Genomic DNA, 14,068 nt, shown 5'->3' with positions numbered 1-14,068 from the left:
TAATTAGTGGGACACGTGTCCCATTTGTGGACCTAAAATTCATGAGAAGAAATCCTAGCCATGAATTAATATTCTCTTGTCCATTTTGGCCTGAAGAGGATCCGAATCCCTTAATAACACAATGAAAAATTAATGAAGAGTTAGTATCTTAATTACATTCATACATTTACCTTACTAATTAATATAGGAGTTATAATTTTGTCAAGATACTAACTCCTCATTAATGTATGAAACTCCCATATTTATCCATTCAATTAACCAATATATATTCATTATTATTAACACATTTTAACTAAATATTATTAGTAAAAAATTTTAATTAAAGGACAGAAATTTCATTCAAACTAGTTTGGAGGAAATATTCTTCAATCCATATAAATTAGTGTCAAGTGTCTATAAACATTTAAAAGACACATTAAATTTAGTCTAAGTTAGTAAACTGCTATTAATGAGGTTACGAATTTAATATACATTTTAAATGTTTATAGACACTTGACATTATTTTACATGGGTTTGAGGATATTTCCTCCATACTGGTATGGAGGAAATTTTTGTCCCTAATTAAAATGGACCAACACTTATATATGGTGTGGTTGGAATTCGCTTAATTTACAAACACTACTCGATCTTTCAAAACCCTAGTTCAATAGACATGTATAATGGGCAAGCTTCTCTCTGAACCTGCATTTCAACCATTTGGGCTTAATTGCTCAAGCCGAATACCTCATAACAATATGGAGATGACATACTTAAAACATGTCACGTAAGGTGGTGTCAAGAATTCATCGTTTGGTTATTAATTCTGATTAGATTCACATTATTGATGAAAAAATATCATAAAATCAGGTTTGATGCACTAAATTCTCAACATTGATTAGATTCTCATCATTCATGAATAGCAAATATCAACCTTAACTGCTAATTAATCATGTGGGGGTGACAACTACAATTTTTCCTGTATAAATAGTGAATAGATTGTCAGTGTTTCTCCAAGATTGAGACAGTGAGTAAGTGCGAGAGAGAGAGAAAGCTATGGGTTTTCAAGCACGGCTGTGTTTGTTCTTCTTACTTACCTTTCTCATAACATGCTTTGCTCGCAAAATCCCTTATGGTATGTTACTTTTTTCTTTACTAACAACGTTGAAAATATGATCTTTTCATGTCATTTCCTACCGGAGGATCGAGTAGAGAGTAAGGAAAATAACAAGAAATTGTGAGAGGGCCTTGCTCAGATGGACCCCTTGCTCGAGCAGGAAGTCTGGCCTCCATGCTCGGGTAGAGAAACCCTTTGATAGACAACTACCCAAAAAAGAGGATTAAAAATAATAACATAAATCCTAATTATAGTGAATTTCGGTCCACAACAACCATTAGATTCGTTTTCTTTGTATTATTTGAATTGACTGCATAAGTTATTACCCGTTTGTTCAGGGAATGGGAGGAGTTTAGCAAGTGAGAAATATGATGATTTCTCAAGGCTGCGATTTCGTTCTCCCCTTCCTCCTACAACAAATGTGAAGGATGTCCCAATTGTGCTATATCCTCCTCCCATTTATAATGTAACAGGTCGTGTTCCCCTCCCAATGGTGCGATATTCTCCTCCCCCTCCTGTAACAAATGTGGCCACTTCACTTTTGGGTATGTTTGATAATGTTCATATTCATTTATCGACTCATGGATCACTTAATTTGAATGCATATTTTATAGTATCTTTTTTGATAAACTGTAATTTAAAATGGTATTCGAACCTTGTCGTGTAGGGAATGAAGGGACTCATTGACAAAATTGTGTCCTACATCACCAATAGTGTTTCAGCTTAATCACCAGCAATAAGTTCCATGTCAACAAGAGTTCGAGTTGCCATCAACAATCCAAACATATTACAAAGTGTATTGGGATAAAGGGATTCTTGTAATTGTCATGTTCACAATTAGTTTGTTATTCTGTTTTAAGTCTAGTCTGTTTTGAATAAGCTGGTGGGTTATATAAGGTGATGTAAGGATGCTTATTAATTATAATCAGTGAATGAATGAGAATTATTCTAGCTTTTTTCAAGCTTTAAGTAGAGACGATATTTCTCTTTTTGAGCCGTTACTTTCTTTTTTCTTTTTTCTTTTTGGGAATATGTCAAGTTGGCCCGTAAGATTCTGATCAACATAAAATTTATCTTTACTTCCTTTTGTTCTTTCTTTGCTGCGTTTCATTTTATTCGATATGGACTACAAAAACCCCCATTTGTATCCTTCACCCCCTCTGGCCTCCTAATCTGATGAATTTTCCTAAGTGAAGTGTGTTTGATAATCTTTACATCCATTGTTTGACTTGATCACTTTTGAATACGTAGTTAATTTATAGTATCATTTGCCGTCTCATGCAAGAAACCGACAAACTTGAATAAGTGAGGGGAAATAAATAAATGGTTTAATAGTACACTAATAAGAATTGATTTGAATTTTGAATTCAATTAACAGAAATTTTATTGTGGAGAGGCAAAACTAAAAGGATGTAAGAACTTAAAATTTCTTGAGAGACTTTATCTATGTGATTGTTTAAAAATTAACCAGTTATCAGAGAAATTGGAAAATATAATAGCTTTAAAAGAGCTGTTTATAGAGAGAATTGCTATTAAGCAATAAAAAATGCTATATTTATCAAATTGTTTTCTGATAAATTAATTTACAAGTGATATATCACTGTACTATAAAATGGTGGCACATTATTATTGCAAACCACCATAACATGTTAATAGATCATAAGTGATCCTCCTTTGATCTCTTAAAGAAATGCTGCATGCTACGTGTCTCTCTCCCATTCGAAGGACTAAAGTCCCTTGCTCTTGCAACATCGTATTAGATAACACCTTCCTGAATCAAACATATTTCACAGCTTTCCAGAGAGCAACAGTGCTCTACTCGTAGCCTATAAACGATGACAATAAAAAGGCTTACTTTTCCTAAAAGTAAAATTGATCATAGGACTATTATTATTATTTTTTAAAGATTTTTATTTATTATTTTTTTAAAGTATTTTTTATTTTTTTGAATTGAATTGAATTGAAACTTGCTGATACACTCGAAAGTCAGAGTAGCAGCCTGCATGAGTGTCAAAAATAAAAGAAAGAATGTTATATTGAATATAATATTACAAAAAATAGCGAATAATGGTGAAAGATGATAACTTCTATATATACATATATATATATATATATATATATATATATAATGTCTTAACACAGACCAAATTTTGTCACGTTTTATTGATGAGAGATGACACATCAGCATATAAGACAATAAGAGTGAGTGTTATAAAAATACACAAGATATTATAAAATAATTTCTACTAGGATGAGAATGACACATGAAAAGCATTAGCATTTCTCTTTCATTTGTCACTCCCTTAATTTTTCTTTATCATTCCCTCGTTGACAAAGGAAATAACTCGTGAAATTAAAAACAAATAAATAATTAGATTCTAAACAGTTTGGTTTGAAAAGCGTGTTTCTTGTTTTAAATTTGACATTTTTTTTTAGGATGTCACCACGGTGTTCATTTGTCAATTAAGAACGGTCTTAAATTAGAAGATAAAATAAAATTGAAAATGCATTATAGTGAGAAACGTTTCTATAAATAGCATTGCCTAACCAAAAAAAAAATTTTAAAAAAAAAACTTAATTTGTTTGAGGATCCGAAGTCTCTTCACTGGGAAAGAAAAAAGGATTTCTATCGTTTTCATTAATCATCTCAGTCAGACTTAATTTACAGATTATACAATAATAAATTATATAGCAGATTAGTTTTTGCCCACAAAGACACTAAAATAAACCAAACAAAAGCTAATTAATGTGGACAAACCCACAAGATTCCAATTAAGATGTCACTGACTCACTATCACTATAACTATCTTATCTTGAGAATGGATTGAGCGTTTGAGGGATGCTGCTAAGCAAGGATGTATTGATGCCTTGCACTCATTGATGCAGATGGATGTTGCTGAGAAAGAAAGAATAAAATGAATGGATGAGCGTTTGAGGCATGTTGCTGAGCAAGGAAGCATTGATGCATTGTATGCATTGATAAAAGAAGATGCAAATGTTCTGGACAGAATCGAAGGCATTCTATTTGTTGAGACTCCTTTACACATAGCTGTGCATCTGCAGGGCACACCTGGTTTGCTATGGAGATCATGAGGTTAAAGCCTTCATTTGCTAGGAAGCTTAATCAAGATGGCTTCTCCCCCATGCACCTTGCTCTGCAAAATAACCAAACCCAATTGGTGGAGCAGCTACTTGATGTTGATAGCGACATTGTTCGTGTCCCAGTGCAGGAGGGTGTGACTCCTTTTCATTACGTAGTTCAAATGGGAAACATCGAACTTTTAACCAAATTTTCTAAAGGCTGCCTGAAGTCTTATGAAGATGTGACAATTTGAAGCGAGAATGTCCTGCATGTAGCCTTGAAATATGACTACTTCGAAGCCTTTCGACTACTCCTGCTAGGATGGATTCGGCAAGCTTGCTTTAAAGATGCCTCATCGTGGGAGAGCAAACTGCTACATTGGGAGGATGAAAAACACAACTCTCTATTTCACGTTGCAGTATCCGAAAATCAACCCGAGGCAAGTCCTAATTTCCACTCAAGTTTTATAGAGTTGGTATATGTTGTGCAAAGGATTCAATCTCCAAAAATTGTCTTCAAAATTTTTAGTTAAGCTTTCGGTCATGTGATAGTTGTTTTTATTTTTGTTCTTGGGGCGAGTGTTTGGATGAGTAATTATGTATCTCTACTTGTCTACGTCTTGCAGGTAGTGTCGTTGTTACTGGATACAGGATTTGTTGATTTAGACGCCAAGAATTTAGAGGGTGATACGGTCTTTGACATCTTGGCCAAGGTGGACAACCAACAGATCTGTCAAACTATTCAAGAATGAATAGAATCAAGGAAAACAGAGCATGTTGTATGTGGAAGAAGAACAGAAGGAGAAGAAGAAAGAAGAAGCAAGTAGATGGAGCAGAGAAGAAGAGAAGTTCTTCATTATCATAATAAACTCGCATGAATTACAAGCAGAAGCAAGAAAGCTTATATACAAGCTTCCAATGAAGCAACTGAAACTGTGAAAACAGTTTAACAACTTGAACTTAAAAACTAACTAACCTACTCAACAGAAAAGCTAGTTTATTTAGTTTATACACGTGTTAAAACTCCCCCTCAAGATGGATGTGAAGGATGATAAATATCCTTTACAAACATCTTGGACAGCAATCTGTAAAAGTCCTTGAAACCAAGGCTTTTAGTAAAGATATCAGTTAGTTGATTATGGGAATTAACATGAAGAGTGCGAATGAGTCCAAGTTGTATTTGCTCACGAACTAGATGACAGTCAATTCGATGTGCTTGGTCCTTTCATGATAAACCGGATTTGCAGCAATATGAAGAGCTGATTGGCTGTCACAAAACAAAAGAGCAGCCTGTGGATGAGGAATTCTGAAATCCTTGAGAAGAGAAGTCAGCCACATCAACTCACAACATGTGGAAGCAAGAGCTCGATATTCTGCCTCAGCAGATGATCTTGACACTGTGTGCTGTTTCTTAGACTTCCAAGACACAAGTGAATCACCAATAAACACACAAAAACCAGTGATAGACCTTCTAGTATCTAAACAACCTGCCCAATCTGAATCTGAAAAAGCCTTAAGATGAAAATCTGATTTGGCAGAGAAAAGAAGGCCTTGAGCAGGAGAATTTTTCAAGTATCTCAGGACTCGATGAGCAGCATCTAGATGAGGTTGCCGTGGCTTGTCCATAAACTGACTCAATATTTGAACTGAGAAAGCTAAGTCTGGTCTTGTAATTGTCAAATAAAGCAGCCTGCCAACTAACCTTCTGTAGCTTGTGGAATCTGAAAGGAGATCACCTTCATCCTTTGAGAGTTTCAAATTTTGTTCCATAGGAAATTTGACAGGTTAAGCAGCCAATAAACCTGAATCCTCTAGGATTTCAAGAGCATACTTTCGTTGGCAAAGAGAAAGTCCTTCTAGAGATCTAGCTATTTCAAGACCGAGAAAGTATTTTAAAGGCCCTAAATCCTTCAACTTAAATCTATCATTCAAAAGAGTAATGAAAGAGGACACTGCCTGTGGATCATTGCTTGCAATAGCTACATCATCAACATAAACCAACAAAGCAATAAAAGAAGATCCTTTGAGTCGAGTGAACAAGGAGTAATCTGCCTTGGACTGTGTAAAACCAAGCTCAATCAATGCAGTGGAAAATTTTGAAAACCATTGCCTAGAGGCCTGCTTCAACCCATACAAAGATTTAGTTAACCTACAAACCTTTGTCTCCCCCTTAGTGCCAAAACCAGGAGGCATAGACATGTACACTTCTTCATCTAAATCCCCATGCAAAAAAGCATTGTTTACATCTAATTGATGTAAAAACCAATCCTTTGCTGCTGCAAGTGCTAGGAAACATCTAACAGTAGTCATCTTAGCAACAGGTGAAAAAGTCTCATGAAAATCCAACCCTTCACATTGAGTGTACCCTTTGGCTACCAACCTAGCCTTGTATCTTTCAATGCTTCCATCAGATTTGTACTTCACTTTATAAACCCATTTGCAACCAATGGGATGTTTATCAGAAGGCAAATCAGTCACTACCCAAGTTTTATTTTCCTCCAAAGCCTGAATCTCAGCTTTCATAGCCTCACACCAAAGTGGATTCTTAACAGCTTGATGATAAAATTTAGGCTCAAGTTGAGATGAAATGGAAAGACAGAAATGCTTATGAGAAGAAGACAGGTTATCATAAGAAATGAAATTGGACAATGGATAAGGTTTACCTGAGTTGTCAACATTTGAAGCCGATTGAGGTGAACAAGTAGAAACCAGTTTAGAATGATAATCTTGCAAGTAACTTGGTTTGTGTTTGATCCTATCTGACCTTCTAAGAATAGGAGAAGGTGCAGAACTAGGAACCTGCAAAATGGTGTCTGCAGAAGGAGAAAAGGAATTGTTTGCAGAATCAGAATGGGAAGTTGTGTCTGCAGAAGGAGAAGTGAAAATTTCTGCAGATTTAGAATGAATAGGTAAAATGATGTCTGCAGAATCAGAATGGGAAGATAATGTATCTGCAGAATTGTGGTTTGGTGATGGAACAATAGGAGGTGGTTGGATGTTTGATGGTATGGAATCAAAGAATTCTGTGTCAGGAGGCATTGGAAAAGAAATAGAAGGGGAAACAGTATCATGCATATGCATTGAAGGTGAGGAATGACCTAGAGAAGAAGCGTAAGGAAATATGGTTTCATGAAATATGGCATTTCGAGAAATGAAAACAGAATGAGTATGAAGATTATAAAACTTATGTCCTTTCATGCCATATGGATAACCTATGAAAATGCAAGGTGTAGCTCTTGGATCAAACTTTGTTCTATTTCTAGACAAAGTTGAAACATAAGCTAAACATCCAAATACTTTGAGGTGTGAATAAGATGGCACAACAGAAAATAATAGTTCATGTGAAGATTTATTGGATAGAAGGGGTGTTGGAATTCTATTGATAATATGAGCTGCAGTTAAAACACAATCTGCCCAAAAAGGTAAAGGAAGGTTGGACTGAAATCTTAAGGATCTAGCTACATTCAAAAGGTGTTGATGTTTTCTTTCAACCACGGAATTTTGTTGTGGGGTTTCTACACAACTTAGTTGATGAATAATGCCTTGGGCAGAAAAGAAGTCTTTCATGTGAAATTCAGTACCATTGTCGGATCTGATGCATTTGATTTTAGTTTGAAACTGAGTTTGAACCATATTAGAAAAGGATTGTATGATGGAAGAAGTTTGAGACTTATGTTGCATCAAATGGACCCAAGTGAACCGTGTGTAATCATCTACAATGGTGAGAAAAAATCTGGATCCATTAAGGGAATTGGTGGCCATAAGACCCCATACATCACAATGAAGTAAATCAAAAGCAGACTTTGAAAAAGAACTACTAACAGGAAATGGTAATTTGTGTTGTTTAGCCAATGGACAAATTGGACAAACCGAATCTTGTTTACAAGAAATAGAAGGAACAATATTTTGTATCAACCTTATTCTAGATTGAGAAGGATGCCCCAATCTGTAATGCCACAGATCACATGAGGGGTCCTTTATGGAATTAAAAGACAAATGTTTGACAAAAGAAGGAATACAAGGAACTGAAACAGATGCATTGGCTGAAACCTTGTTTGCTTGCATCAAATAGAACAAACCAGCAACTTCTTCACCCACCCCAATCGTTCTCAAATTGTGTAAACTCTGTATAAAACAATATCCAGCAAGAAATATAAGGCAACAGTGTAATGACTTTATGAGTTTACTAGCTGAAATCAAATTGAAAGTGAAAGAAGGAACACACAAAACTCCAGTTAGTGTAAGAGTTTCTGAAATTGTAACGGTACCAATGTGTGTGACAGTAGCTATGGAACCATTAGGTAGTTTAACATGAGTGGATACAGTAGCAGTGATGGTGGTAAACATAGATGAACAACTGATCATGTGATCAGTTGCTCCAGTGTCGATAATCCAAGATTTATTTTTCTGTTTTGAATGAGAAGCTATATTAACATATGCAGAAAAAACAGAATACTTAGGATTGAGTATACCTGAATTACCAACAACAGAGTTGGCAGATGATTGAGGGTATTGATGTTGATTTAGTAGATTCATCAGTTGTTGACATTGAGCAGAAATCATGGACAACTGATTACCACTCAACTGAGGACTGCTCAACTGAGAAGAATTATTCAACTGAATGGAATTGCTCAACTGAGGAGGATGAGAAATAGGACCACTAAGGTCAGTTCCTTGCAATTGCACTTGATTGGCTGAATGTGACACTGGTCTGGTTCGAGTGAGCTTAAAACCAGGTGGATAACCATGAATTTTGTAGCATTTTTCAATAGTGTGACCAGCTACTCCACAATGTGAACACATGGGACGATCTCTCCTATAGTTTTGCTTAAAAAACCTAGGCCCTGGTGAAGTTTTGGTCATATATGCAACAAGTTCAGGATGAATTGAAGGAGAAGGTTTGGACAAGGTTGATTTAGTCATGAAGGCAGAGGAAGTATCATGACTAATGGAACTCACACATATTTCTCTTTGTTTTTCTTCTTGAATGATAAGAGAAAAAACCTTATTAATTGAAGGAAGAGGAGATGTTAATAGAATCTGAGCTCTAACAGCAGAAAAAAAATCATTCAAGCCCATCAAAAACTGTAAGACACGTTCTTGATTAAAGAGTTCAAGAATAGATTGCATATGACCACAATGGCAGCAATTGCACATAGAGATAGGCCTGTAATTATTTAATTCTTCCCAAAGAGTTTTGATGCGAGTATAGTACTGACTTACAGTGGAATTCTCTTGAGCAACCACTGAAATAGCTTTCTGCAACTGAAAAATCCGAGGACCATTCCTTTGAGAATATCTATCTTTGAGATCCAGCCACATATCTTCGGAAGAAGTAATGTAAATCACAGTAGGATAGATTTCTTTGGAAACTGAGTTCAAGATCCATGAAACTACAAGATCATTACAACGAACCCATGCATGGTAATAACTCTAAAAAATGGATGGTTTTGGCAGTGAACCATCAATGAAGCACAACTTGTTCTTTGCACTTAAAGCAACAAGCATAGCACGGCTCCAAGTGCTATAATTCTCTCCTGTGAGTGGCTGAGGAACCAATAAAAGTCCAGGATTATCACCACTTTGAAGAAAGAGTGGGCTAGATGGATCAATGGGACGAGTATTTTCGAAAGGATCAAAGAAAGGATTGTTAGAAAGATTATGGTTGTGTGGTTGATTTTCTGCCAGTGAAGCAGAGAATACAGGGGAAATGTTTGGTGAAAATTCAGGTGGAATGTTTGCATGAGCGGAAGATGGTGAACAATCTGCCATTGGAGATGGACCAGAATATGCAAAGAAATCACAGTTTGTAATTATGGCTCTGATACCATGTCAAACTATTCAAGAATGAATAGAATCAAGGAAAACAGAGCATGTTGTATGTGGAAGAAGAACAGAAGGAGAAGAAGAAAGAAGAAGCAAGTAGATGGAGCAGAGAAGAAGAGAAGTTCTTCATTATCATAATAAACTCGCATGAATTACAAGCAGAAGCAAGAAAGCTTATATACAAGCTTCCAATGAAGCAACTGAAACTGTGAAAACAGTTTAACAACTTGAACTTAAAAACTAACTAACTTACTCAACAGAAAAGCTAGTTTATTTAGTTTATACACGTGTTAAAAGGATCAGTGATATGCTCATGCGACGAAAACGTCCTGCCAGATGTTTAATTGCACTTGGATATTGCTTAATATGTTTATATAGACTTGCATATTGCTTATTATTTCCTCTCATAGTACTGCATCAACAACGTCGTGTAAATTTGATCCAAACTCTTGAGAAGTGTGGCGTAAAAATACGTCGTCAGCAAACAGTTATAAGAGAGGAGAAGCGGAATGCCCTGTTGGTTGTTGCTGCATTGCTAATAACGGTCACCTACCAAGTACCACTAAGCCCTGCATATAAGCAATACAATGAGTTCAACTACACAGCTCCAGTCAACGCTACCGGGCCAATCAACAATTCAACTTCACAGCCCAGAATCCGATCAACGCTACCGGTGCCAATCAGTACTTCAACTACACTGCCCGCTTCAACGCTAGCAGTAGTAAAGTTAAACCAATCAGAAACCTAGCTGGAGACGTGTTCCTTTGGGGTAACGCTCTAACCTTTTACCTGACAAACTTTACACTTTTCTTCCTCCTCCCTCCTGATTTTCATGGAATCGTGCTCTTCTTCCTCCTTCTAATCCTCTCTTATGGGTTTTGCTTTTCAACTCCGTTATTAAGTACTCCTATTCTAGGCGCGCGTTCTTGGTCCAGTGTTGCTTCTGCAAGTTTATTTACTTCCTTGGATAAAGTATTTTTAGACTCGAACATTTTTCTTCCGATATAGCGTGAAAGTGTTTGTCACGCACAGCATGCATGTGTCGGTGGCATGATGCTAATTCCCCAACACAGTTATATATAAGTGCCACCGCAAATCTTCTCTTTCTTACTCACCCGCCATCCATCCTTTTCCTCTAATTAATTATATATTAATTGTTACTTTCTTTCTTTCTACACAATCATCGCCCCCTTCTCCACAAACCAAACCTTCCCCACGGCTTCTATCTACATTAAAATCTTCTCGTATCGTACACACTAAATTAAAGGAGAACTCACATTTGATTGCCTATAAAAGGAGACCATGGTGCTACTATTATGTGTGAGAAGCAAAGAAGAATATGAAGTCGTGTGAGCTGTTCCAGTGAGAATGATAGTTTTTCTTTTGTCAAAGTCAAGTACATGGGGAAAGAGAATTTTGGTGTGTTGTATTAGTAAGCTTTAATGATTGTTTCTTGGGTTATTATTATCTTTTTTTTTCTTTGATCTTTTTCAACCTACTAAGTTAAGCAGTTATTTTAACAACTAATGTTACAAAAACTTCATCTTTATTCTTACTGGCATATAACCTGTGCTATGCGGAGGTGTTTTTTGAGTATGATTTAATTTAAAACTTTTTTATATAGAACAAAATGTTTGATTGGGCTAAAGACAAATATTAATGGGGCTTTTTTTCTACTTAGTTGGGCCTTATTAAATGGAAAGAAAAAAAGCCTTCTGACTCTTTTCAACATTGAAATCTACATAAAAAATAAATAAATCTTAAATTAATAGAAATACTTGCTCTTTGGTTTATTTCCTAGCCACTCCATAATCGAGATCAAGACCAAAAGCCGTTAAGCATTAAATATCTTTTATACCAAACACATTAGTATATATATCAACTATTAATGTCGACATGAATGAATTTGTTTTTATATTTTTCTTAAAAGAGCATAGCTACTCGACCTACTTCTAATTGGCATTTTATAATTTTCTCTTCTATCCATCAAGTCTCATGTCTCCATAACATTTTTTACATTAAAACCTTAACCGTCTAAAATTTGATCAGCATTCAGTACTCCTCAAACGAAATTCACCGTTTGTTTCACACATACTCAATACAAAAAGTACAACATTGAAAAAGGAAAGACCAAATGACAATAAGGGAAAACCCCATCTTTCAAAGCTTGTTCTGCATCCTCCTCATGCACTTCTTCGATATATGCCTCAACAAAGTATATTTTTTTTCCAATATTCAATTATCCTTTATAAACCCTAAGTGATGCAGGACAAATTTGAAAAAATTGCTATTTTAGTTATGCATGTGTTCAAAACTAGATTCCAGTTCAAAACTTTTGATTGATTTATTGAAATTTTTGAAAAATTTTGCATCCATGTAAACAATTTTTTTTTTTTTTTTCATTTAATTGAAAATTTTCAATTAAATTTTGATTTGCTGTTGGTTTTGGGTTTTTGAAAATCAGATTTCATGATATTATTTGAAAATATATATTTTGTTTTTAATAATTTTGTAAACTTTAGTAACGTGTTAAACTTGACATGTTACTAAAATTCCAATAGTGACACCCCATTTTTTGACCCACCACACACATTGCTAATGACACGTCACTAACGGTTAATCAATAAATCTCAATTTTTTGTAGTGAGATGTTCATGCCGACGTCAACTCTTTTCATCTTTTCGGAGGGCTTACACCACTTGGAGAGCATTTCCTTCTAGGACCACCCTAATTATGTTAAAGTCTAATAAACTACTAAAAAAATTGTTAATATTTCCTAATAACAAAAATATTCTTCACAAAATTAAACAAATTCTTAAAGTTATATAAATAAATAAAAACTAGAAATTAAAAAAGAAACTGATAATCCCTAATGTAAAATGAAGACTTTTTGGTCTCGCGCGCATTATATTTATGTGACATGTCTTTGTTGCCATGCATTTAGAACGAATTAATCACGAATTAGTTGGTTGTTGAACATTTGAAAAGTGTTTTTAATTTCAAACCAATATTTGTATCCCCATAAATGAGCCTGAACGAATTAATGACAAATGTGAAATCAAGACTTTTTGGTCTTCACCATATTTGAAGTTGATGCCGAATAGGTGTAAATATTGAAGCTTCCAAGGTTGCATAACCATAACAAGTTAACTTCTTCTCCTTGAATCTAAGAAAACTCGAATCAGTGGTTGCAAATAATTGTGTTGTCTATGCAAATAGTTAGCACAAGAGGCGAGGTTATTGTGCACCATTTTTGTTTCTATGCATCAATATCCAACGGTCAGATTGCCCGAGGAAAGCATCATCAAATAGCACACAGCTGGATATATGTAGTTTTTATCGGATATGTTGACTTGACCCAACCACAAGGGGAAGAAGTCTGAAGATAATTAGCACTACAGATGAGGTGGCCTCCACTAAAAGGCATCCAAAGCATGGGATGCAGTCTGGTCTTCTCATCAACAGCTTCATTCACGTGAAGAGATGTGAATGCTTTGACATTTCTGTCCATTCCGAAACTTCCTCCTTATTCCTACATGTCGCAAGCTACCAAAACTGAAAATGACTACATGACGTGACTCGTGGATCCTACAAATTGATAAACTTAAAAATTTAGTTAAATTTAACTTTAAAAATGTATTTTTTTTTAACTACAATTAGTTTTTTTTTTTTTTAAATTATCAAATATTAAGTTCTTTAAATATTTTTTTACTTTTAACTAAATATTATTTTTTATTAATAAAAGTAATTGTTATTAAACTCACTCGTTTTGATTTTATGCGAGAGATTTATCAAAATGTCATCCCAATAACTAAAATAATATTAAAAAGTAAATAGTTATTGCTTTTTAAGTCTTTAGATTTGAGGAAGAATTAAAGCTAAAGTTATATTTACCATTTGATAGAGAGTTTGATGGTAAATATAAAGTTTTTTGTAAATTTTGTTAAAATTTTAAAAAAGTATTAAAAAATAGAAAGCTTGAAATGAATGCTCTAATATTACAAAAGTTATAAATATGACAATAAAAAAAGTTTCTTTGAGTAAAAGATAAGTAAACGCGGTATAGAC

The 14,068-nt window shown here is 34.7% G+C and overlaps 2 protein-coding genes and 1 pseudogene across 2 annotated transcripts; 2 read left to right on the top strand and 1 right to left on the bottom strand.

Annotated features, from left to right (window-relative positions):
- The first annotated feature begins 999 nt into the window (after nucleotides 1-999).
- Nucleotides 1,000-2,044, top strand: LOC132164732 (uncharacterized). Its single transcript, XM_059575288.1, has 3 exons — nucleotides 1,000-1,111; nucleotides 1,432-1,638; nucleotides 1,761-2,044. Exons 1-3 carry the CDS (start codon nucleotides 1,033-1,035, stop codon nucleotides 1,778-1,780), a joined length of 306 nt encoding a protein of 101 aa, XP_059431271.1. The 5' UTR covers nucleotides 1,000-1,032; the 3' UTR covers nucleotides 1,781-2,044.
- A 1,968-nt stretch (nucleotides 2,045-4,012) lies between these two features.
- LOC132163158 (ankyrin repeat-containing protein BDA1-like) lies at nucleotides 4,013-4,926 on the top strand (annotated as a pseudogene).
- Nucleotides 4,927-5,365: 439 nt separating this feature from the next.
- LOC132163157 (uncharacterized mitochondrial protein AtMg00810-like) lies at nucleotides 5,366-5,944 on the bottom strand. The gene has a single exon (XM_059573344.1). The coding sequence runs from the start codon at nucleotides 5,942-5,944 to the stop codon at nucleotides 5,366-5,368; it is 579 nt and encodes a 192-aa protein (XP_059429327.1).
- Between the last annotated feature and the right edge of the window lie 8,124 nt (nucleotides 5,945-14,068).

Source organism: Corylus avellana, chromosome ca10, assembly GCF_901000735.1.
Source record: "Corylus avellana chromosome ca10, CavTom2PMs-1.0".
NCBI classification, from domain to species: domain Eukaryota; kingdom Viridiplantae; phylum Streptophyta; class Magnoliopsida; order Fagales; family Betulaceae; genus Corylus; species Corylus avellana.
The sequence above is the reverse complement of the archived record's forward strand: the minus strand, read 5'-3'. Positions and strand labels throughout refer to the sequence as shown.

Excerpts from the sequence above, each read along its gene's own strand:
- LOC132164732 (XM_059575288.1), top strand. The coding sequence starts at position 1,033 with ATGGGTTTTCAAGCACGGCTGTGTTTGTTCTTCTTACTTACCTTTCTC. Across the intron at positions 1,112-1,431 it reads TGCTCGCAAAATCCCTTATG|GGAATGGGAGGAGTTTAGCA; the intron begins GTATGTTACTTT and ends CCGTTTGTTCAG. Across the intron at positions 1,639-1,760 it reads TGTGGCCACTTCACTTTTGG|GGAATGAAGGGACTCATTGA; the intron begins GTATGTTTGATA and ends CTTGTCGTGTAG.
- LOC132163157 (XM_059573344.1), bottom strand. The coding sequence starts at position 5,944 with ATGGAACAAAATTTGAAACTCTCAAAGGATGAAGGTGATCTCCTTTCA.